The sequence below is a fragment of the Struthio camelus genome, chromosome 14 (genome assembly GCF_040807025.1).
Source record: "Struthio camelus isolate bStrCam1 chromosome 14, bStrCam1.hap1, whole genome shotgun sequence".
In the NCBI taxonomy this organism is placed as follows: domain Eukaryota; kingdom Metazoa; phylum Chordata; class Aves; order Struthioniformes; family Struthionidae; genus Struthio; species Struthio camelus.
The window spans coordinates 22,938,552-22,962,226 of NC_090955.1; the positions used below are offsets into that span (position 1 = coordinate 22,938,552).

The 23,675-nt window shown below is 61.2% G+C and overlaps 1 protein-coding gene and 1 long non-coding RNA gene across 14 annotated transcripts; one reads left to right on the forward strand and one right to left on the reverse strand.

The window, feature by feature from the left end:
• Window positions 1-168: 168 nt before the first annotated feature.
• On the forward strand, window positions 169-14,963 carry GLYCTK (glycerate kinase). 13 transcript variants are annotated; one of them, XM_068907130.1, is made up of 9 exons: window positions 169-199; window positions 988-1,200; window positions 1,705-1,838; window positions 6,890-7,014; window positions 7,153-7,756; window positions 8,503-8,883; window positions 9,202-9,353; window positions 10,340-10,515; window positions 11,544-14,963. In XM_068907130.1, the coding sequence occupies exons 6-9, from the start codon at window positions 8,597-8,599 to the stop codon at window positions 12,447-12,449; spliced, it is 1,521 nt and encodes a 506-aa protein (XP_068763231.1). In that variant the 5' UTR covers window positions 169-199; window positions 988-1,200; window positions 1,705-1,838; window positions 6,890-7,014; window positions 7,153-7,756; window positions 8,503-8,596; the 3' UTR covers window positions 12,450-14,963. The 13 variants fall into 13 exon arrangements, with proteins under 13 accessions (XP_068763231.1, XP_068763233.1, XP_068763232.1 ...); XM_068907131.1 differs by lacking the exon at window positions 169-199 and adding an exon at window positions 1,453-1,533 and having other exon boundaries at window positions 285-1,200; XM_068907127.1 differs by lacking the exon at window positions 169-199 and having other exon boundaries at window positions 285-1,200; window positions 7,153-7,358; window positions 7,566-7,756.
• Window positions 12,631-15,790, reverse strand: LOC138060952 (uncharacterized). The gene is made up of 2 exons (XR_011134465.1): window positions 14,957-15,790; window positions 12,631-14,872 (listed from the first exon to the last, which is right to left on the reverse strand). It is a non-coding gene; the product is annotated as an uncharacterized lncRNA (long non-coding RNA).
• Between the last annotated feature and the right edge of the window lie 7,885 nt (window positions 15,791-23,675).

The following is a 23,675-nucleotide window of genomic DNA, read 5'->3' on the forward strand; positions in this document are numbered from 1 at the left end:
GGCAGCTCCTCTGTGCCCCGGGGCTAACGTCCACCCCGAACCGGGGGCAACGCGTGGGCCGGGGGGGGGAGGGGGGCTGGCATCGCGCCCCGCTGGGCCTGCCCCGCGCACCCGGCCCGGCGGCGGCCCCAGGCGTCCGCGCCGCCGGGGGAACGTCACTTCCCGCCGCGCTCGGCCGGCCGGCCGCCTCGAGCCGCAGGTGGGCCGCCGCCGCCGGCACCGGGAGCGCCGGGCAGGCCCGGGCAGCGCGTCCCGCTCCGCTGCCCGCAGCCCGGCCGCCTGCTGCGCCCCGGCTCGCCTGCCGGCCTCGCGCAGCTGCTCTGCTACAGGGGAGCGCTGCTGCGCCGCGGCCGGCCCGCCGCCCGCTTCGGCTCGCCCCCCGCCGCCTGAGACCGTGGCGCCTTACGCGCCTCCCCCCCCCCACTTCTGCGGGGGTGCAGCTCCCATCGCGCGCCGGACGTGATGGCGGGTTTCGGGCCTGGCGCCGCCTCAAAAACATAAGGGAAGCTGCTGTGGCAGTGTGGGTTTTGCGGGTGAAACAGGTGCAAAGCGAAGGACGGTTAGCGTGGCGGCTTCAGCAGCGCGCCTCGACGTTTGTCCAGAAAAGCCGCGACAAAGTTTTACTCCACGAATAACCTGCCGCGTTCGCTACCGGCCATGTCTTTCGCTAGGGGTTTTGTTCCGTTTTGCTCTGCCCGCTGCTGGTGAGGAAACGGGAGCGAGGGTGCTCGGGGTGGGCTGCAGCTGCGGAGCCTGTACCCCGGCCCCAGCGCTTCCCGCCAGCTCCCCGCGGTGACCGAACGGGAGCGCTTCTCCTCAGGCCTCCTGCTCTGGAGTGAGCAGGACGCGGCTCTACCCCGCAGCGCGCTTCCTTAGCCTTGAGGCTTAGCTCCCATATTTATCTGCACCCGCTGTGAGAGTCAGACCCCCTTTCCTTTAAAATGCACAGTGATGATGTTTTTTCTCATTCTTCTGTTCTGTTTCCAGTTAAAGTGTTATAGACATTGTCTTATTTCCCACGATTTTTTATTCTCCGACCTGGCCTCCCCGCACTATTGCAGAAATGCTAGTGCTATACCAACGGACGGCGTAGGACTTCAGATGGGGATGAGCGGCACAATCTCCAGGGGCTTCCGAGATGTCTTGGGTGTTGCGGCCTGTGCTCCTGTAAAAAGGCAGTGGAATTGCTTTCTTGCTCTCGTGAGTCGTGATGTCAGGTTTTATGATCATGTTTTCAGACTTCTCATATCTTAAAGAATTGTTCTTGGAGTATAGCAATAGCTGTGAGAATCTTTAAAATTCCCCCATTAAAATTTCCAGCAACCCGGTATTTTAATTTTAGGAGAACAGCCAACCTTTCATTACTTGTGTCCCCAAGAAGCTTAGAACCGAAAGAAAGAAATGTCAACCCTAGATGCCTTTGTACATGTTAACTGCATTTTCCTTTCTTAGTCCCCAGAACAGAGTTTGCTTTTAGAATAATATTGCCCTCCTGTGGTCAAACAACAGCATGTCTGGGAAGTATCGTCAAAGGTCTGTTTAAATGTCATTGGAATAGAGTTAATTATTTCGTGTGCATATAGCTCATTTCCTAAAACAAAAGTCTTTTCTGTGCTTACTTGCTCTTACAGTTTCTTTATTACAGCTCACCGTTACAGATTTAGATCGCTTCCGGTCCAATTCACTCTTTTATATTCTGATCAGACTGGCCGGCCGGAAGGATTCAACAAGCTTTACTCTGAAATGAATACACGATTTTAACACTGGCGTCCACGAAGACTCAACAAAAGACACCTTCATTACTTCGGAAGGCCTCCGGGTCAGCTACCCCATTACAGGTCAGCTCAAAACCTAAAATATATTTTCATGTAAGGAAAGATTAAGTTAGAGAGGTGCAGAACAGCATTCCTCCTGCACACTGCAAATTATAAGATCAAAGCCTGGATTATCTCATGTGGGCCCAGCAGATGACTCATCGATACCATCATAAGACAATTTACTTCAAAACACCTACAATACTTAGCCAAGTTTTAGAGTTGTATAACACTGTGGGTTGTTGATTTGATATTTTGTCACTCCCTTTTTATTCTTTCTTCTGCCTTTCTTCCTAATCATTGGAACTTAGTTTGTCAGTTTATACAAAGCTGGAATTCATCTGGCAGGATAATTGGACCTTCTAGCAAAATGTCACATTATGTAGGAATTATGGAGAGTGGCCCTGCAAAACTAGTTAATAGAAAAGAGGTTTAATTGCTACTTGACTAATATTGATCAAATGCAGTGATGCTACCTATGCATTTATATGTTACCTACCACTGTAACCTGACCTGCGCAATACAAACAGTCCCGTGTTTGCATTTGCTCAAATGAATAGACATGAATTTCAGTGAGATGCTTCTGCTGAAACAACGCTGCTCAGGTGAATGCTTTTTTGTTGGACTCTGCTGTGGGTGATGATTCTCTGTGAGTGACGGGGTTTGAAGGCTTGTGTGGAAGGCTTGTGGCGCACAACTTGGCACCTCTTTATGGGCTTTTGAAAATAAGCATGAGGCTCTGGATCATCCAACCCTGTCCTTGCTGCTACATCACAGAAGTGTTGGTAAAAGGGACTTCCGGAGGTCCCTAGTCCACCCTTCTGCTCAGGGCAGGACTATCACTAAGGCAAGATCAGGCTGGCCATAGTTTTGTCTAGCCAAGTCTTTAAAACCTCCAAGGAGGGAGACCACGACCCCTCTGGGTAGCCATGTCCATAGCATGACTGACTTGCAAGGAGAGCACACTGGTTGCTCATATTCCCCTTGACGTTCATCCAGACCCCCTCTCTCCTTGTCAGCAGGGCTGCTACTCAGCCAGTCGGTTCCCAGTCTGCCTTAATGCCTGGGGGTCCTGCCCCAGCTGCAAAACTTCTCACTTCTCCTTGCTGCACATCACGAGGATTCTGTTGGCCCTGTCCTCGAGTTTATCACGGTTCCTCTGGCAGGTTGTTCCACCATTCAGTGTGTCAGCTACTCCCCCCAGTTAGTGTCATCCACAAAGTTACTGAGGATGCACTCTGTGCTATCTCCAGAAGCTTATCCCACCAAAGAAGCTGTGGGAAGCACGGACCCCCAGTATGGACGCAGGGCTTCCCTGTTCGTTACCGGCTGCCAGCTGGACACTTGAGCCACTGATTTCTACCCTCTGAGCCCAGCGGCTGAGCTGGTTTTTAGCCGGTCTAGCAGTATATTTGCCCAATTTCTTCAGCTTGCTAATGAGAATGGTGCCACAAACCTCACTGAAGTCAAGGTAGATTACATCTGCCACTCTCCCCTTGTTCCCATAGCCAGTCACCTCAGCCTAGAAGGCAGCTGTAATTGTAATCCTGTGACTGATTAATATTCCTGGCTCTTTCTCCTCTTATGTCATTTCCAGCTGAAGAGCTCATACATTTTTGCTATTAATCCCAAAGAGCATGACCTTGTATTCTGCAGTACTGAATTTCGCCCCCTTTCTATTATTCCAGTCGTCAAGGCTGGCAACTTTTCATCTTCTCTAGAATGCTATGATCCTCCTCTGTATTTTAAATGACTGTCAACTTTGACTGCAATTTGACTCGGAATAGGGAGCTTGAGGAATTGCAGCATGAAAGGAAGTAGACTTGGCACGGACTTGGCTTCAGGGTAGTACTGTTCCGCACTGAACTACAGAAGGATTTTTCTGGTCAAAATTTTTTCTTCCCCACAATCCCCAGCACATGGGAAAATCATTTTCAAAAGGTATATAGGGAGTGAAGGGAGTGTGACCTAGAAAAACTAGTAAGAGGCATATGTCAAATGTAGTTAATTTTTTTTGCTAATGATGCTGATCTATATATATAAAAAATGCTGAGCAGAACACTTATCTTCCCTGTGTTTGGCCTTAGGCTACATTCCCCATCAAAGGCAAAGAGACCTTGTTGACACTTTCCTGGTGAGCAAATCAGTCATGAGAGCAACATATTTCTTCTCCAAGAAACATACAGAAAACAGTGTATTGGAAATTAGGACTCCTGGGTTTCCAGAGCTCAGCATATTCTCGAACAAAGATACTCGGACTCCATCCTTTCTCTCTTGCTGGCCTAGCAAACCTGCTATGGAGCTCTCTGCTCTAATGGTACCACTTCTGCCCACCGTCATCCTCTTTCCCAGTGACCGCTGCAGGAGTGCCACGGTGAACAGAGGGGAAAGCCCCTGCACACCCGCTCGTGCACGGGACTCGTCGCATCTGAGCGGTGATCAGTTGGTCCCTCCCACCTGCAGATATTTTATCTTTTACAAAGTGTGAATGAGACAGTGTGGTAATTTTATGCAAATCCATGTGCGGATTAAAAAATAATCAAATTCTAAGATTTTTATTTGAAGAGATTAGTCTTGAAAAATCCCCCATCTAATCCTCCTAGAATAGTCACTTAGAACAAACCTTCATCTTCTTGTTTTCCTCCTGGGTCCTGTGCATCTCCCGGCAAACTTTCTCATAAATGCTTTTGGGACCATCTGAGGCAGCAAGTTTGAGTCTGAGCAAGGCTCACCAAGCGAATTAAATTTGATATATCAAGTGATAGAAGAGACGTGTCAGTAAATGGGAACGTGGGAGGTCAGTGCAGTAAAATCTGGACTCTGTTGTACTCCATAGGTAAACTCCCGTGATAATGCATGGAAAATGGAAGAGCTAAGCCTTGATGAGTCTAATGGTAATTTAGATACCAAGAGGCCAGAAGAAAGTCACGTAGCAAGAAAAACGAGTAGCAGGAGACTCTGCTAAGACTTGCTATAACTACTCTTCTACTACTGTAACAGGGATGTAATCTGTCTTCTGCTCAAATTATGCTTGAACAATTGGGGTTTGATCCAATGCCATCTCAAGTGCTTTCTGGTCCCCTCAGAGATTTTTGGGGTCGGCTCTGTACATGGTGGGCCAGCCACCAATCGTTGCCACATTGGGGGAAATCCAGAGAAATCCCAGTGACGATTAGAAGAAACCAACTTAGATCCATGAAGACAGCAGCTAAATTAGACCTCCCGGGACGTTAATATTCAACGTCCGCAGACCTTGCAGCACGTTTGCCCGTGGGGCTATGTGACTGGGTCAGCCTGCAGCAAGCCCGATTGCTTTGACTTCAAAAAAAACCCCCACAAGCCCATAATGCAGACTCTTGAGAAAAAGACCCTCCAAACACAGCTCTGCCCAGCAATGGCAGACTGGCCCCTGGAAGGGAGTATTTTTCTGACTTTCAAATACCTGCTGTGGAGTGAAGGGCTGGCTCATTTTTCTCATTGCATAGGCACAGCCAGCTCGTTTGTGCACTGTCTTCCTCCACAGTGTGAGTCCAGCTTTACGGCTCAGGCTATGCCTCCCTGTGTCCATGCCTTTGGTCTCATGCCACCATCCAATTTACCTGGCAGCTTACCATGTTTCTGCCCCTGGTGCTGGATTGTTCCTGTCTCCTTCTGACTTTGGCTCCTTGCCTGCGGAATTACTTTAATTAAAAAGTTAATGAAAGATAGTGCCAACAAGTGTTTTGCCTATATTTTAGCACACTCCAGCTCCTCTCCCTCCCTCTTTCCCAGAGAAGGTGAAAAATCAGGAGCTAGGTGTTTGCTGCCTTTTGCTGTGGGAGTTAACAGTGGAAGTTACTGCAGACTTAGGAGGAGCCCTGTGAAGAAAGGGCACTCACGCTTATAATGGTAATGCATGCAAACAGGAATGTAGATGGCAAACATTATTCATTAACAACAGCTGAGGGAGTTTTCATTTAAAGGGGATTAATCTAAAACCCTTGCAGTCCTCCTGTCTTTTTGGAACAGGTGATTCTCAGCATCATTTTCCTCCTAAGGTTAATGTGAACTTCTGGAAAACTTTCCAAAAGGATATTCTCCCAACCCCAAATTGTCCCGAGCAGGGACAAAGGGCTGGGGTAAAATCTGAGCCGCCCTAGTGCCTGTAGTATGCAGCCTTATGTCCATATGGAAGAGGGTTTGTTCATCTCTCTGTGAGCTCCCCGGGGCACTGGGAAACTAAGATTAGCTGGTGCGCGAAGCAATGCGAGTCACATCACCAGCCCCTTCTCCTAGCCCAGGTTTCTCCCAGGCAGCAGTGGGGAGAGGAGAAGGCAGGGATGTGAGACTGTAATTTCCCCATGTGCTAGACAGAGCAGCTAACTCTGGCAATTACATTATTTCTAGACCCACCATCCCTGGCAGTAGTCTGAGAGCTGCCATTTGGATTATTTTTCTTTCCAAGACTGCCTGCGCATGGGTGTGGGGTGATGTTCAGTTCCCTTGATCTTGTTTTTAAAGCCTTAGCGAAATGAGTAAGGATTTTATTTTTTAATATGGGCAGTGGATTTCGTAGCCCTGATTTATAGCTGCTCCCTAATGACATTCAGTACCCGGTGCCTGAGATCGTATAAATAAATTACATAAAAATGGATTTGTGACATCATGAGCAGCACCCCCAGTCCAAGGGGAGCCTCTGGTGCGCCCGCTGTGCCTAATCAGAGCTGACGGGGAGCGGAGCTGCACGCCGAGCGCTCCAGAGCTAATGGGTATGTGCCAAATTCAGCGCGCCGCTGTGCCGGTGCAAAGCCGGAATAACTGCAGACTGCAGGGGGGATTACTCTGGATTTACACCTGCGAAGCCGAGATCAGTCTCGGCGCTGCTGTGCAGACAGCGCGTCCAAAGATCTTCAGGAGCAATGGAAAGGCACGACAGCAGACTCTGGAGCAGGCCTTGACGGTTCAAATATAATCTGAGTTCGGAGGGCAGGAAGCAGATTACATGCCTGCTAGTGCACTGGACTGCTTTCCAGAGCAAGCTTTAGCAATATGTAGGCAAGTGCTGGATGAATGAAGCTGGCATTTATTTTTTTCAGCTCCAGGAGGAGAGGACTGCTTTTGAACGACTCGCGCCTGCTGCGTCGCATCTGGAGGCAGAGACTCTGCGCGGAGCCGAGCGGTGCCGCCGGGAGAGCGCGTGGGACGGGAGCCGCCGTTGCAGGTCTGGTTGTGGCCGGTTCCCCTCACTTTCGGGGTCAGCCGGGAAACCGTCTCACCCCGGCAGAGAGGGAGGCTGTTAAAAGCTTTGAGGCGCTATCTTCTTAAGCTTCTCCAGCTCCATTTTGGCCTTTTTCTCCAGCCACTTGTGCAACGTGGCTGAGCTACAGCTGGCGGGCCAGAGCCTGACACGCCGCCGGTTGGTGACACTTCCCTCCCGTTGCCCTGGGCTGCCGGTCTCCGTTCCCGAGGGAAGCGGGAAGGACACGTTCGCTTTTATTCCCGTCGCTCCTCATGACTGAACAAGCCAGGCGCCTTCTGAGCACTGTGCAAAGGGAGTTTAGCTAGGTGGTTTATCTACCTTGGGTTTTGCCTTTAAGACATGTTTCGCCTAAGCATTGAATAAGTCATTATTGTCTCTCGCAAACCTATGACTCACCATATGGTTTTATCTGCAAGCCCCTTTCCTGATAGATCGCGAAGCACACCCAAGCTGAGGAGGTGCTTGTACAGAGGCTTTTACAGAGCCTTTGGGTCTGTCCCCTGTCACTGCAGCAAAATAAGGCAGGTCCAGACCCAGAGGAGCTGTCGCAAAGCTTGTCTGGCTTAATGATTAACACCTCACGCTGCTGCGGGAGTGCTGGGGCAGAGAGACCTCTGGACTCGTGAGCTCCCCGAGAAGAGGAGCCCGCCTCTGGCCTTGCGCCGAGACCCGTCCCTCTACAGGCGCGAGGATTGGCGGGCAGGTAATTTGGACGGTTCTGTGGTTGCCTACAACACTAACACTTACCGAGGACCAGCTCCGGCGGGCTTTCACAGACACAGCTGGGCGCTTTGCCTGGCTCTGAAGCCCTCGTTGGGCTTGCAACGTGATTTTAATGGATAACGAGAGGAAGGAAAAGTAAAGGGGAACGGAGCCTTGTGTGGCTATGCTGTTTGGTGTGGCAACCTCGCAGAAGTCTCTTCTGTGGTTCCCACCGGGAAGGGGTGAGGCAGCCAGAAAGCCCGTCGTCTCTCCAAAGCCCCGTGCGTGATCACGCAAAGGACCGGGGAGCGCTGCGTGGCCAGAGGATGAGGTCAGCGTTTGGAGAGAGCCGGGAAGGGAGTTGACGCAGCAAAAAGCTGTTCCACCCCGATGGCCTGCTCTCTCCAGCGCGGAGAGCAGCTCCCACGGCTTGGCAAGGGGTCAGATGTTGAGCAAATTGAAACGCTGGGTTGCCAGAGCGCTGGAGAAGCTGGCTGGCAGGGCTCCCCTTCCCCGTGGGAGGCGCTGGGATTGCAGGGCAACCGCGCGCCGGCGGGCAGTTTGAGTGTGGCGTTGTCCTTCCTGCCTCCCTGCCAGGGAGAGGCTGGAAAATGCAGCTGAGATGGACTCCACTCTAGCGGAAAAGGGAACCGGAGCACCGTGTGGCTCGCGTTTGTCCCCCTGTCTGCTCTCCCGGCGACAGCCCTGTCTCTCCCGCTAGCACTGATGGTTGCGTTTCCCTTGCAGGTTGGTGCGCACGGGCTGCCCGTTGCGGGCAGGCTCCCCGGCGGGGCCAGCACGTGTAGCCTGGCAGCCGAGCACCGCGCCAGCCCGCCACAGCATGTCCCTCCGTGAGCATGCGCTGGCCCTCTTCCGCAGCGCGGTGGGCACGGTCCGGCCGGCCCCGATGCTGAAGAGGGCTGTGATGCTGCAGACCGACGGGTGCCCTCGGCTGCTGGTGAAGGGCCGGGCTTTTCCGGTGAAGGGCAACCTCTACCTGGTGGGTTTCGGCAAAGCTGTGCTGGGGATGGCTGCGGCAGCGGAAGAGATCCTGGGGGAGCACCTCGCGCGGGGGATCGTCAACGTGCCGCTGGGCATCCAGGAGTGTCTGCGGCGAGCGGGAACGCGGTAAGGAGCCTGTGCCCGCACGGTCTGGGTGGGGGGGAGGCTGCCGGGTTCGTCCTCTGCAGGGCTTTGCTGTAAACCCCTTGGGCCCCTCCAGCCCACCGCGTCCACCACACCGCCCTGGCCTTGGTCCTCCAGCATGTCCCAGTGGCACCGGTGCCACAGCCCACCCCAGCCCCGGGAAGAGACCCTCAGCAAAGGCCCGCCCGCCCTCGGCCAGGCGCCGTGTCCCCTCCAGCCTCGTTTCCCAGCCGGTTGAGCGTCGGGCTGCCGGGGAGGGTGCAGGCGTCGGGGGCGCGACGGCCTCTCCGTGCCCCGCAGGGACATGCTGCTGAGGCCGCACAGCAGGATCGAGGTCATCGAAGGCGCAAGGAACAACCTGCCCGACCAGGAGGCCCTGCGGGGAGCCGGCGCCATCCGGGAGCTGGCCGAGGGCCTGACGGCCGACGACCTGCTCCTCGTGCTCATCTCAGGTAGCGTGGGCATCCCGGCAGCGGGCTCTGCCTGCGGGTGCAGCCCCTCACCTCCCCCTCCAGCCATCTCTCTGGCCCCTCGGGCTTTCCCCTTTCCTCCCGCATGCAGGAGAGAAAGCTGAAATCTGAACGGGCGGCGCAGGTCAGGCCAGCGGGGCAGAGCCATTCCCAGGCGGCGCGGGGCCACCACGAGCCATGGCAGCTGCGGCTCCCTGGACACGGGTGCTGCCGCGCGGCAGCCAGGCCCCAGCTGCTCCCCCTCTCAGCGACGTCCCTGGTTATGGACTGAAACACTGCCCTCTGCATTTTTTATTCTTGCTCATCATGTTTTATTGATGCTGATTTGCCTCAAACCTCTGAGCAGCCCTTGCCCTTTTATGGCAAGTTTCAGCTGCACTTCTGTACGCCTTCACCCTCTGCTCCAATCTCATTCCTAATCTATATTTTCCATCCATTTTACTTTTCCGTTCTAACCTTTTTCTTGCCTTCTTTTCTGATTTCTGATGCCCGAGTGTATCAGATGCCCGGGTAGGATTCCCTGCGACGAGGCCGTCACCCCGGCACCTGGGGGCACTTCGTTGTGCTCCTCTCTCCCCCTTTCTTTCCTCCGGCGCCTCGCTCAGTGCAGCTCGGCAGGTCCCTGCCTTGCTGCGGACATGGCTGGCGGTTTTCTATGCCGTCCTGACCGAACGGCACCTGCAAAGCAGGCAGCGTTGCCGTCTGCTCGAGCCGACCGCTGCGTGAGTCAACGGAGCCTGCGCTCCCCGCTCACCCACCCCAGGAGTCCTCGAAAGGGCTGGTGACAAGTCAGCAGCCCACCACGCCGGCCATAACAACCGCTGGGTCTTCTGCCTTGCTCTCGGCTGGCCCCACGGCTGCCGGCATCGCTGGCGTGCAGGCAGTGTGGGCCAGTGGTCGTTCAGGCCTGCTGGTGAAGAAGTAGAGATGTTGCAGAGATGTTAAGACAGGTCCCCTCTGCCTCCTAGGTGGGGGCTCAGCCCTGCTGCCTGCTCCCACGCCTCCAGTCCTCCTCGAGGAGAAGGAGAAGCTCACAAAGACGCTGGCTTCCAGGGGAGCTGCCATACAGGAGCTGAACACGGTCCGCAAGGCCCTGTCCCTGCTGAAGGGCGGAGGGCTAGCCCGGCTCGCGTATCCCGCCCAGGTAAGCCGGGAGAAGCCCGCGCTCGCCCAGCGCTCACTGAGCTGTTCTCCAAATAGCGCTTTCATTGGCTGACCCAGCTGTGCTCACGGGGGTTTTTCTCATCACTGCGTGAATAATCTTTGCATATAGTTTTGGGAATCTGTTTCTCAAGCCACGGGTCCCCAGAGGGAAACGGCAAAGGTTTGGAGCATCTTTTTCAAAGCCAGGAAAGTCGCACAAAACTGAGAAAGAGGGTTCACCCGCACTTGCAAAAAGCCTCAGCACGGCTGACCCAAGAAGACAAAACTGGCCAGTTGGTGCCACCACCCAGGCTCACAAGAGCCGTGCTGTGCTGGGCATTGGGGTGGAGCGTGGTTAGCAGTGCCCACAGGGGCTCTTCTGGGGAGAGGGGTTTGGGTTTCTCGTCATTCTCCCGTCATTTTGTAGAAGTGGTTCAGATTTCACCTGGGCTCACAGAATTTGAGCCAGATGTAACACAAAAGAGTGCACCAGAACGGTCAGTGCTAACTACCGGAGCTCCTGCCCAACGTGAGCAGGCACCTACGCTCCCGCAGCACTGCCTGGAGGACCCAAAATCGCAGGGGGAGAGAGGTGGAGGAGAGGGAATTCAGACGCAGCAAGCATCAGCCGTCACACCGCACGGCCCTCAGCAGCCCCCAGCCCCGAGCTAGGAGCAGCTGGTGCATTGCTACGCTGACTCCTGCAGCGCTTGCGTGGCCGGCTCCGACCCCTCGTCTCACCTGGCGTGAGCGTATGCCGTCGCTGGCACGCAGGTCATGAGCCTGACAAGCGCTGTGGCACCAGTGCCGTTCTCCAATCTGATGGTCCAGCATCAATGACATTGTAATTCTGCAGGTTCGAGTCGTGCAGGACCTTAAAACAGAAGCGGGCCAAGTTCTGCCCCTGTTGACACCTGCTTTGCTAGGGGGATGGCACAGGTGTAACTCAGAGCAGCGCTTACGCCCGTGCTCTTGCTTGGGCGCCTGTCTCTACCTCCTGCATTAGTCCGTGGACATTTCTCTTGGTAGGTGGTGAGTCTCATCCTTTCCGATGTGATTGGTGACCCCCTGGACGTCATAGCAAGCGGTCCCACTGCAGCCAGCTCCCACAGCGTCCAAGATTGCCTTCAGATACTGGACAAATACAAGCTGCTGACCAGCCTGCCCAAATCAGTGGAAACAGTACTGTCCAGCTCTCCTGCAAGCCCCGCTGCACCAGAAGACTATTCCCACGTCTTCAACGTCATCATCGGGTCAAACGCTCTCGCTTTGGACGAGGCCAAACGCCAGGCAGAGGACCTGGGCTACGCGACTCTGGTCCTGAGCGCGGCAGTCTGCGGGGAAGTCAGCCGCGTGTCCGCACTCTACTGCCAGCTCATCCAGCTGGTCTGCCTGGCCTTCGCCGGCCTCAGAGACGGGCCCCTGAGCGACGAGGTGAGGGCGAAGCTCCTGCAGCTGGCAGCGGAGCTGGAGATCCCAGGTTTGAACCCTGCTGAGACTCTGCAGGCCCTGCGAGAATTAGGGCCCGATGGACCAGTTTGCATCCTGGCCGGCGGAGAAACCACAGTCCAGCTTCAAGGAAGCGGGAAGGGAGGCAGGAACCAGGAGCTGGCTCTGCGAGTGGGGCTGGACCTGCACAGAGCGCGGGCCACGGAGGCCGGCAGCCCCCTGGGCAGCTGCGAGATCATCTTCCTCAGCGGGGGGACGGACGGGCAGGACGGGCCGACGGCAGCAGCGGGAGCCTTCTCCAGCCCAGAGCTGGTGGACGAGGCGTGCCAGGAGGGTCTCGACGCGGAGGCGTTCCTCAGCAATAACGACTCCTACACATTCTTCAGCCAGCTCCACCGCGGACATCACCTTCTGGAGACGGGCTTAACGGGAACCAACATCATGGACATCCAGGCTATTTTAATTAGAGCCAAGGAGAGATCATGAGAGCTCCCTCCGCAGATATCCAGATGCATTTAATTAGGACCAAGGGTGAATGAGGGCATTAACACTGCAGACAAACATAAACAGCTTAAATTAGGGCTAGCTGTTGAGGGCGCTAATATCTTGGACAGAAAGACTCCACTAATTAGACACGCGAGAGGATGTCCGCAGCAAAAGCATCAGGAACAATCAAACGCTTTTAATTAGGATCAAAGAAAGGTAAGCAAAGCACCACATTAGGGACACGGAGGCTGCATTAACGCCTCTCTGCTAAGAGCCACCACAGCTCGGGTCTAGAGGCACAGAGAAAGCAAGGCCATGGCGGCTGCTGCATCTCCAGCAACCCCAGCTCGAGAGGAGCTCATCTGGGGGCTTTTGGAGGTTCGCAGAGGTGCATTACGGTGACCAGCGGACATCAAAGCAGCAGCCGCCAGGGCGTCCTGGGCCACGCGCAGCCCCCGCAGCGCAGCGGCCGAGAGCCGCGCGGGAGCTCAGCTGCATGATGCAGCGCGTCCTCCCCGTGCTGCGTGAAGAAGGGTCCGACTCGGGTGCAACGGTGCCAAGAGCCATCTGAAGAGGAGCCCTTCGCCACCCCTCTGCAGCCTCCTCGCCTCCGTGGGGACGTTTTCCCTGCTGACGCTTGTTGGGAGAGCCTCTGTGCCGGCAGCGCGTACACGATGGGGCGTTCATGGGCGCGCGTTTTCCGACTGGTCAGAAAACGAGCCTGCATCCAGCCCGAGCCGCTGACCTTTCCTCCGCGCCGAGGCAGAAGCGGCTGTCACTCTGATTAACTCTGCTAATTCTGCGGAACAAAAGGCAAGGAAACCTTCCCGCTCAGCTCCCTTGACCCACGCTGCTGAGCCGATCAAAGGGCAGAGCCGCGGGAGCCCTGCTTTGTCACCGAGCCGCTCCCCCACGCGTACGACACTGCAGCTATCGCCGCTTCAGCGCCTACTGCAGCGCAAGACGTGGGAGAGCAAAGATGAGCCAGGTTTCCCGGGGACGTGCAGCCCACGGCGGGGCCACGTTTCGGAAGGGCATATACCTGTAGCAACACGCATGGCAACAGTTTTGGCTAGATATTCAAAGGACTTAAGCTCAGCAGCCAGCGTGACCCAACGCATTCGATTCCTTTTGCAAATCTGCCTGTTTGTTGGAGAGCCTAAGCGGGAACGGAGCTCTCTTGAAAAAAATCCAGCCCTAATTTAATAGGATACGCTTGGCTCAGACTGTTTCCAGACAGACAGAACTACTCCATGTGACCGATCTAATCTCGTGACACAAATACACCATCCTGCCAAGGCCGCGAGTAGCGGTGTGGCTGGGCGGTTGTGCTGCGGGCAGCTCGAGGAGGGGTAGGAGGGTGGGTTTTTGAGGAGGATGCAACACCTCCTGCTTTGGTTTTTAAGCTGGTGTCTAACAAGCAGGGCTAGCAGCAGGGCTGCCACGGGGGCAGCTCCTTGCCCTGGGTATCGGGGGCCGGCCGGCTGCTGGGGCTGGCCGGAGCGCAGCCCGAGCCGGTGGCAGCCTCTGCCCACAGGCCAGGCTCAGTGTGAAGGCGCAAGTCTGGGCAGCCCAAAACCCCAACGGTATAAAAACACCCCCGCTTGTCATTTGTTCTCCAAGGCTGAAGGACTTCCGCAACGTGCCTAAACTTGCTCACGCTGGCAAACTGCATGGAGATCCGCCGGGAGAGACCTGCCAAGCGCTGTAACACTGGCTGTGCCGCTGCAGCGGCAGGTGGACGACTGTGCAGAAGGAGCCGCGCGTTTTCTCCGGAGGTCGCCGGCAGGTTGTAGAGCGTTTGGCTTTTGCTGCGTGCCCGGCTAACGGGTGGGAAGGAATCCGGGAGACAGCCAAAACGTACGGTCCGGGGCCAGGATAACTGCCTAAACCTGGCCACATCGCGTTGGTCACGCTTCCTGCTCCAGTGACAATCCGGAGCGGCTCTGGCTTTGCGCCGGGTCGACCGGCCAAAGGGCAGGTCGCCGTGCCTGGCTCCCTGGGGAAACCGGGCAGGAGTAACATCGCCACGGGAGGACCGCGTGCCTGGGGCCTGGGCCCGCCTTTGCAGCCCGCTGCGCCCCTCCGCTGCGCCCGCAGCCGCGCAAAACTGCCGAGCGCTGCGTCGGCCCTTGGTCTAGTCCGCCGCTCGCGCCGTGCTGCGGTCACGTGCAGGAGACCTTGAGCTGGCTGGCGTTCGCCGGCTTCTCGGGGGAAACGCCGGCGCTGTTAATGCCACGCGTAGCCTGAGCGGCGTCCTTGCTGTCTAAACGGTGGCTTTCCACTAGTGACTCAAAGGAGCTTGTGTTGCGGGGAGAGAAGGCTGATAAAAGGCCTGTTGAAAGGATGGAGTCGTCGGAAGCGCGTTTCACCTCTACGTTCGCTTGGCCTCCGTATGCCGTTTCGGTCTCGGCCCGTCTTTTCTAGCGAGGAGATAACAGGACAGGGGGATGTTGGCCAAGGGCACCCAGCTTACCCGAATCCTTCCCCCCTTCTGATGCTCCTACCTGGGTAGCTCCAAGCTTCGTTCCTGCCTAATCGCTCTGACGAACCGCGCGCGTCCTCCGCCCGGGGCTCCCTCCTGCTCCGGCCTCAGGTCGGCTGCGTCCAGCTCGCGCCCTTCTGCCGGCAGCCCGAGACGCCCAGCGCCCGACGGGTTCGGCCGCGATCCGGTGGGTAGCGTTGCGGCACCCAAACGCGCCCGACGTCGCTTACCTGCCGCCGACCGGTTCGCCCCGGGTCGTGGTGACCTGCCGCGAGCCACTCGGACGCGCGATGCCGTCCTCGCCGGGACCGCGGCCGCCGTGCGGTTCGGAGCGCTCCGCGCCCTCCTTAGCTGAAAAAGGAAGGGAGAAGACCCCCGGCTCGAGGCAGGAGGGGGCCGGGGAAGCCGGGGACAAGGGGAGCCGAGCAGGGCGGCTGGCGGGGCGCTTTCGGGCCCGGCGCTCGCAGCCAAACAGCGCTGACGGCCGGGAGAAGCAACTACGCTATTCACAGTGGAAGCTTTTGGCAGTAAATTAAAAATCTTGGCTGCTGCCCTTGGCTCCGCTCTCGCCTCTTAGGAGGCATTAACATCGCAGCTCCCCAGCGTTCCCATTATCACTTCATTAAGGAGCCAATAATGATAAACGCGGACGGTTTTATTTTGCGCCGAGCCTGATTAATGGCTAATATTTCCCCGGGTGTTAACGGGGCCCTTCCTTTACGAAGCCACGGGAAAGGGTCCACCGTTCATCTGGGGAATTTCCACCCTTTTCGCTAACGCGGCGGATTTAACGCACGCCTTTGAAGAGGCCCCTCGAGGCGGGCGCTCAGGGCCGGCCCCGGCCGCCGCCGCGTCGCCGGGCTCCCACGCGCCCCGGCCCGCGAGGCCGCCGGGCATCGGCCGGGCCGGGCGGCGCGCTCCCGCGGCGCGCGGGCCCCTTCTCCGCCGTCGGGCCCCAGCGTATCGCACGGCTTCAATCCCTATATGAAGTGCGTGACGTATAATCACATAGGAATAAAAAGCCATACGAGACGGCAGGCGGCGAGTCGCTCCGCAGCGGCCGGCGCCGCAGGGCCGCGCCAAGCGCCCGCGCCGCCTCCGGCGGGCCCAGCCCCGCGCGACGCGAAGGAGAGAGGCGGCGCGGCGGCGCGCGACGCTTTCGCCGGCCCCCGGGGCCGCCGCCGAGCGCCCCGCACCAAACCGGAGGGGAAAAGCGTCCCTGGCGGAGCGGCCGAGGTCCTCTCGGGCCCCTCGAAGCTTGGAGCTGAGCTGCGGAAGGGCCTTCTCGTCCCGAAACGGGGCGGGGGGCAGCGGCACGTCCCCGCCGGCAACGCTTCTCGAGACCTCGGCCGCTTCTCTTCGGTCGTCGTCGGGAAGGTCCGCGGCCGCTGCTCCGGGCGGCGCGGGGCCCGCCTCGGCGCGGAGCCCCGGGCCTCCATAGCCTCCGCCTTGCCCAAACCCCCAACGGCGGCGGGAGCGAGCCCGCGGCCCCGCCGGCGAGAGGGAGCAACCGGGGCCCTCGCCGGGCGCTGCTTCCTCGGTCGCTTCCGAAACGAGCCTTCAGACCAAAAAGAAAAAAAAAAAACCATGAAATCCGCCCCCCCCCCCCCAAAAAAAAAATTTGGCCGTTAAGGGATTGTTGTCGGAGGGATCGTCAGGAAAGGTGCACTCATGAATCACCGCCTCCAGGTTGGATAAGAATACCGACGGCGCTGCGCTTTGCAGTAATGACTCTCCACCAGCGCGTGAATCATTAGGGCTAATTACCCTAATCAATAAAAGTGAGATAACACCAGTCTCTGAGCTAATCGGCAGGAGCGGGCTCCGGTCGGCCAGAGCCGGCGCGCCAGAAAGCCAGGAGCGCAGCGCGGCAAGGGGCTCCGCGGTCGCAGCCGCTGCCCCGCCGCAAAGGGCGCGATGTTGTCCAGAAGCATTCGCCCCGCGGCGGCGGCGGCGAGCGGCTCTTCGATCGCGACAAAACCCTCGCGGGCCTCCCCCGGGAAACGGCTGCGACGAGAAAACCGTCGGGGCCCGGGGGGGGGGGGGGGGGAAGCGCGTCCGTCGCCCCTCGCGGACCCTCCGGCGCAGGCGGACGTCGCCGCGAGCCCATCGAGCCCTCGCGAGCGGCCTTGGGGTCAGCGGGCCGCGCGGGGAGCGCCGGCAACCGCTGCCGACCGCCGAGCCGCGTCTCGGGGGTCAAAAAGGCGGCGAGAGAAAGCGCGGCAGCAGCGGCGGGACGTCGCGAGCGGGTCTCGGCGCGCCGCTCGCCCCCGCGGCCGAGCCGGATTTTCGCCCCGGGCGACGTCCGGTTTCGAGAGCGTCGAGCCATCGCGGCCGCAGGCTCCAAAGACGCTCCCGGGGCTGAAGCACGCGCGCGTTGTACGGCCCGGCGCGCTCGCGACGGCCGGTCCGGCGGCCTTCCCGACCGCTCCCAGCATCCCGCCGAAACTCCAGCGCCGGCCTCCGTTATCGGGAGGAGACAACGTCAAAACGAGCCGCCGGCTCCGGGCGCGCTCGCCCCAGCTCGCCTCCTTCCCGCCCAGGCGTTAACGCCGGCGGCCGCTGAGAAACGGCTGGAAGCGACGGGATCCCCTCCTGGGGGGCACAAAACCCCGCTCAGATTTGTGCGAAAAAATAAAGAGGACCCCCCCGCCCCACCCCAATACGGACAAAAGCGAACGCGGGCGCAGCCGGGCGCGCAGCGGAGCGAACGCCCGAGCTCGCGGGCAAAACCCGATGCCGGGGGGGGAACCCCCACATCCAGCCTGGAGACCGGACCGCGCAGCCGGGGCAGGATACCCGGGCGATGCCCAACGCCGCAGCCTCGCTCGGCGCCTGCCGGCCCTGCCAGGCGCCGGGGACCGCGGGGGCTGCCGCTGGCTCCCGCGCCAGCCCGGGCGGCATTGCTCGCCGGAGCATCACCCCGCCAGGGCCAACTTCACAACGCGGGCTGGGGTTGGTTTTTTTTTGTTAAAGCTGAAACAAAGGCGAGGGCTAGCGAGAGCGAGCGAGCGCAGCAGAGAAAATATACGGGGGGTGGGGGGGAAAAAAGAAGAGACCCTGAAACAAGAGGGGAAGGAAAAACGAAACCGGAGACCGCAGAGGCGGACGCGGAGATGAGAGGGCAAAAATTGGGAAGGGGAGAGGAGGCAGGCGGGGGCCGAGCGGGCAGCATCGCCGGCCCCGCAGCAGCCCCGGCGGGCGTCGCGGGCTGCCGCCCGGCGCTGCGCCGGGGCGGACGAGCGGGCAGCGCCGGGGCGGCAGGAGGGCGGCGAGGGTCGGCCCCACGCCGCCGCAGCGGGCGCGTCGCGCTGGCCGCCGAGGACGCCCGAGGAAGCCGTCGCCCGCGGAAGGGCGAGCCCACGCTCGGCGCGGCCGGGCGGCAGCGGGCAAGGCCGCGACGCCGCAGCGGGGCTCGAGGCCGGCCGGGCCCGCGGGCGTCGGGCGAGGCGGGGGGCCGAGGTGTCGCCCGCGCCCCAGCCACGCTCTGCGGGCGGCAGGAGACCCCGCCGCGCCGCCGGCGGCAGGACGGCTGCCCGGCTCCGGTGCCGGGGGGCTGCGCCTCGGGGCGCGCGCGGCCTCGCCGCAGCCGCCGTCCCGCTCCGGGCTCCCGCTCCGCACGCCGAGGCCCCCGAGCAGCGCCAAACCGCCGCCGCCTTTCCCGCAGCGGCGGGACAGCGGACACGCGTGGGGCGCCCCGCGGCAGAGCGCCGCCCGCCCCGCTCCGCACCCCGCGGCCCCGCTCCGCAATCCGCGCCCGGCAGCTCCGCACCCCGCGGGACCGGCGGCTCCGCGCCCCGCGGGACCGCTCCGCAATCCGCGCCCGGCAGCTCCGCACCCCGCGGGACCGCTCCGCAATCCGCGCCCGGCAGCTCCGCAATCCGCGCCCGGCAGCTCCGCACCCCGCGGGACCGGCAGCTCCGCACCCCGCGGCCCCGCTCCGCACCCGCGGGACCGGCAGCTCCGCACCCCGCGGCCCCGCTTCGCACCCCGCGGGACCGGCACCTCCGCACCCCGCGGCCCCGCTCGCCGCGCACCCCGCGGGACCGGCGGCTCCGCACCCCGCGCCCGGCCCTACCTGCGCGGCGCCCTCCGTCCCCGTCTGCAGCGGCGGCCGGCGCCGAGCCGCGCCTGCCGCGGGGGCGGAGGAGCCCTGCCCGCTCCCCCTCCTCTTCCTCCTCCTCCTCCTCCTCCTGCGGCCCGCCCCCTCGCGGCCCCCCCGGCCCCACGCGTGCGGCGAGGGGCCGAGCTGCGGGGAGGCGCAGGTGCCACCCGCGGGCGCCCCGTCCGCGCCGGTGCCCGGGGGGGGCGGCAGCCCGGGCCCCGTTGGCTGCAAAGCCCCGGGCAGCTCAGGGCCGGGGGCGAGACAGGAGCGTTGGGCACAGAGACCGATTCGGCCTTGGCTCAGGCGCCTTGGCTGCGCCCGGGGGGTCCCCGGAGCGACCCCGAACCCCCCGGGCTGCCTTGCGCCGGGGGAAGGTTGCCCGTCGGTCTCGGCCGCTCAGGCGCCCACCCCGCGGGCGTCCCACCCCGCAGCACAGCCGTTCCCCCCCGCAGCCCGGGCATCCATCGCTGCAGCCGTCCCACCCCGCAGCCCCTGCATCCCACCCCGCGGGCGTCCCACCCCGCAGCGCAGCCGTTCCCCCCCACAGCCCGGGCATCCATCGCTGCAGCCGTCCCACCCCGCAGCCCCTGCATCCCACCCCGCGGGCGTCCCACCCCGCAGCGCAGCCGTTCCCCCCCGCAGCCCGGGCATCCATCGCTGCAGCCGTCCCACCCCGCAGCCCCTGCATCCCACCCCGCGGGCGTCCCACCCCGCAGCGCAGCCGTTCCCCCCCGCAGCCCGGGCATCCATCGCTGCAGCCGTCCCACCCCGCAGCCCCTGCATCCCACCCCGCGGGCGTCCCACCCCACCCCGCAGCGCAGCCGTTCCCCCCCGCAGCCCGGGCATCCATCGCTGCAGCCGTCCCACCCCGCGGGCGTCCCACCCCACCCCGCAGCGCAGCCGGCGCGGGCGAACCAGCGGGTGCCGGTGGCGGTCCAAGCGCTCCGGCCGGAGCCCGCCTGCCCGGGAGCCCTCAGAAACTCCTGCCGTTCTGCTAAGCGCTAATGAAGTTGTTCCTTAATTAATAGGTTGAGACACCGCTCAGAAACGAGGCGTTGCAAGAGGGCGGCAAGCGCGTGAGCGCGGCTCACCGGGACGAGAGCTCAGGGAGACACAAGATGTTTTCGTGCCGGGGCGGGGGTTTAATGCCCGCGACCCCCCTGCCGTTGCCTCCGAACCCTCGGCCCGCGCTGAGCCCGGAAAGGCGCCGGTTAGCCGGGTTTCCCGGCAGCCGGACCCCGACGGGGCCGCCTTTCCCTGCTCGGGGCCCGGCTGGGACCCCGCTGGGGCCTCCAGGCCGCTGAATCTGGCCGGGTAGGATGCTTTCGAGTTGAGCTGGCCCCATTCACAGGGTTTTTTTTCTTTTTTTTGGGGGGGGGGAATTATTTGGTTTTTTTTTTTGTTTGCAGCGCACCGGCCGGCGACTGGAGGCCTCGGCGCGTCGCTTGGCCTCGCCGGGTGGGACGTGAAAGGGTGCAAGGGCCCTCAGCGAGCCAGGGCGGGCGGGAGGCGAGAGGCACCTGGGGAAGGAGCCGCAGCCCCGCGGCGGCGGTCCCCTGGGGCTGCTGGAGACCTCTTCCTCCTCCTCCTCCTCCTCCGCCCCGCTCGGCCGGCGCTCGCTGCTGCAACCCGATTAAAACAATTGCCCTGCTATTTGTGCCGTATTTAATAACCGATCGAGCAGCAGATCTCGCAGCAAGCCCCCGCCGTCCGTCAGAGCCTTCGAGCCGGCGGAAAACAAAACCGGGCTGATTTGTTACTCCACTAAGTCCGCGTTAACCAGCTCCGGCACATAAAGAAAAGGGGCCGGTGCCCTCCGCTGGGCCGACTGCCCGCTGGCGGGTGCCCGCGCCCCCGCCGGCCCGGGCTGCCCCAGGTGCCCCCGTGCTGCGCCTGCGGGAGCCAACGGAGTCCAGCTGGGCCAAAAATAGGTTGGCTTAAAAAATGCATCGCTTTGACGTTATGTAAAGGGAAGGCGGCGGCAAGCAGAGCACGCTGCCAAAAGGCTTCCTTTATTTTCTTCCCCCCCCCCCCACCCCTTCTTGCCGTCAAAATTGGGTTGCAATTCGGTAGCGAAGGAACGGTTGCAGCGCGCAAGCTGCCCTGCTGAAACCAGGACGGAGAGGCAGGATTAAGCCGGCTCGAGTCGGCGGCGACGGAAAACCGCTCTCCTGTTTTGGTCGCTGCTCTTCGAAGCGCGATGTGTCCTCGCGGCCCCCCCACCCCGGGGCACCGGCGGGAGCTCGCACAAAAGCCGTCCCGGCGATGTTTTATTCATACCCCTCTGCTTGGAAAGAGCGGGAGCGGGCAGCTCGGAGAGGGAGGAAGCGCGGATCCCCCTTTTAGAAATGAATCACGCCGGCAAGTCCCGTCGGCAGGGGCGCGCGCGGCCCTTGATGGATCTGCCGGGGGGGGGGTATCGACGAGAGGATGAGCATCCCGGGGAAGGGCCGGAAAACCGCCTCCGCGCTGCCCTTCCTCCGGACCAGCCTCATCCTCGGCCGGGGCGGGAGGTGGAGGGTGCCGCAGAGGCCTGCCCAACTCGTGGCACGTGTGGCAGCCACGGCGTTTCAAGGGGGGGGGGGGGGCAGGGAAGGGAAGAGCACCGTTCGGGGTCTCCTTAACTCGGCCCCAAGCAGGGGAAACGCCGTGGTTTCGACAGAGATGCCTTCTCGGGGAGCGTCCGGAGAGCCACGGCAGCCGCCGGGGCCGGGGACCGCCGGGGCCCGTTGCTGTGGAAACGGCGGGAGCCGGAGCCGGAGCATCCTCCGAGCGGGAGCAGCCGGGCAGGCCGGCGTCGTGCCCGCCGCCTCCCCCTCGCCCTTTCCCCTCTGGCTGCCGCCCACCCGCCCCGGCTCCCGCATCCGGCCGGGTTTTTGCTCCCCGCCGGGGCTCCGGGCGATCCGTCCTCTCCATCCACCCCGGGGAGCCGCAGCGCTTGCACCTCGCCGCAGGCATCGCCGCCCCCTTTTTGGGAGGAGAGGCGCTGGCTGGCGCCTCGGGGCCGGCTGCGGAGGGCCGCGCCGGCCAGCGCGCGGCCGTGCCCTCGGCGCATCCCTGCTCTTCCCCGCTACGCTCGTTAGGGAAGCGGGATGATGGAGTAGCAGCGCTGCCGGAGCAGAGGAAGCCAGGCAAAACCTCTCCATCCATCAGGGCCCCCACTTTCTGCCAAGCACATTAGGGGATAATTAAGTAAAAATAGGCCTTCCGACCAGTGTAGCTCATTAAGGGCTAATTAAGTTAATTAGTGCCAGGTGTGGATTGCAGCGCTTGCGCGTGTGGCTGTTGTTTGCTGTAATTGCATTTTCTCAGCAGCTTCCTCCACCAGGCTGGAGCAGAGCCAGGGCGGGAGGTACGCAGCGCCCTGCTGTTGGTGCAACGCTGCCTGGCTGATGGGCGCCGAAGGATGGCACCGGGCGGGCGCTCAACCCTTCCCGGCTCGGCCTGGGCCAGCGTGCCCGGCCCCGCCGTGCCGGTCCTCGGCCGCGCGCGCAGGAGGAGCGAGGGGATCTCCACGCCGAGGGGAGATCCGGCCCGGTTGACCTGGGCTGGTAAATCAGATGATGTGTAGCCCGGAGGTGGCACCTCTGCTTGAAAACACGAGCTAAAGCGGCCGAGGGCAGCCAGAAGGGACGGGGGAAAGCCACCTCCGGCGCCGGCGTCCAGGGAGAGGCAGGGCAGCGGTCGTCTTCGGCCGTGCCCACCCGGCGAGCCGAGCGGGGCCGCCGCAGAAGTCAACCAGTCAACCTGCCCGCGTCCCCCGTGATCAAAGGGGGCTTCTGGACTTTCTCCTCCGCGCCGGACGGTGCCAGCTCCTCCTCGCGCGCCCGGCGGGGGGGACGCCAGGGAAGGGGCAGGAGCGGCCAGGGGCCCCCGCCGCGGAGGCTGACAGGACGGCCACGGCCGCTCGCGAGGCTCGCCGCCTCGTCCCTCTCCCCTTCGCCTTTTGCATAATGGATAGGCTGTGAGTAATGGGAAATGGCAGGCCAGCCGCGCTCGCTGGCAGCCCCTTAATGAAGAATATGGAAATCTCATCAGTCCAATCAGGCCAGCAAATGAAACTGCTTTCCCCCGCCGATGTGAGCAGAAGGCTAACGACCCGCGCTCTCCGGCTCAATCCTTCTCCCAGGAAGCCCCCCCTTCGCCTTGTTGTGCTGACAACTGAGCTGTGAACTTCATTTCTCCGATGAGCGGAGCCCCAGCCCCTCTCCCTTGTCCCCCCCCTTTCCAGGGCTTTTGCCAGCAATTATGGCTGGCCGGAGCCTTTCTCCTGCTCCCGCATGGGCTTTGCTTCCTTCCCGCAGCGGGGGACTAGGCCTGTCTGAAGGTGTCACCCATCTCCAGCTCATGGTTCCCACTTGCCTCCTCCCTCAGTACCTGAACACCTTCTCCCCTCCCCGACATGGGTTATGGCCGTGGCCGCTGCGTCCTCCTGCAGGTTTCTCTCTCATTCCCCTGCCCTTCACCTGTAGCGGTTTTCTTCACTCTGCGTAGCGCTGGGCAGCAGCCCTGGAGTAGGGACAACAGTTGAGAGCGCACGTCCCTCCTGCAAGGCGCACCAGCTCCAGCCCTGGCTGTGGCAGCTGGGCAGGGACGTCTCCGGTTTTGCCAGAGCTGGACCACCTTTCACGGAGCT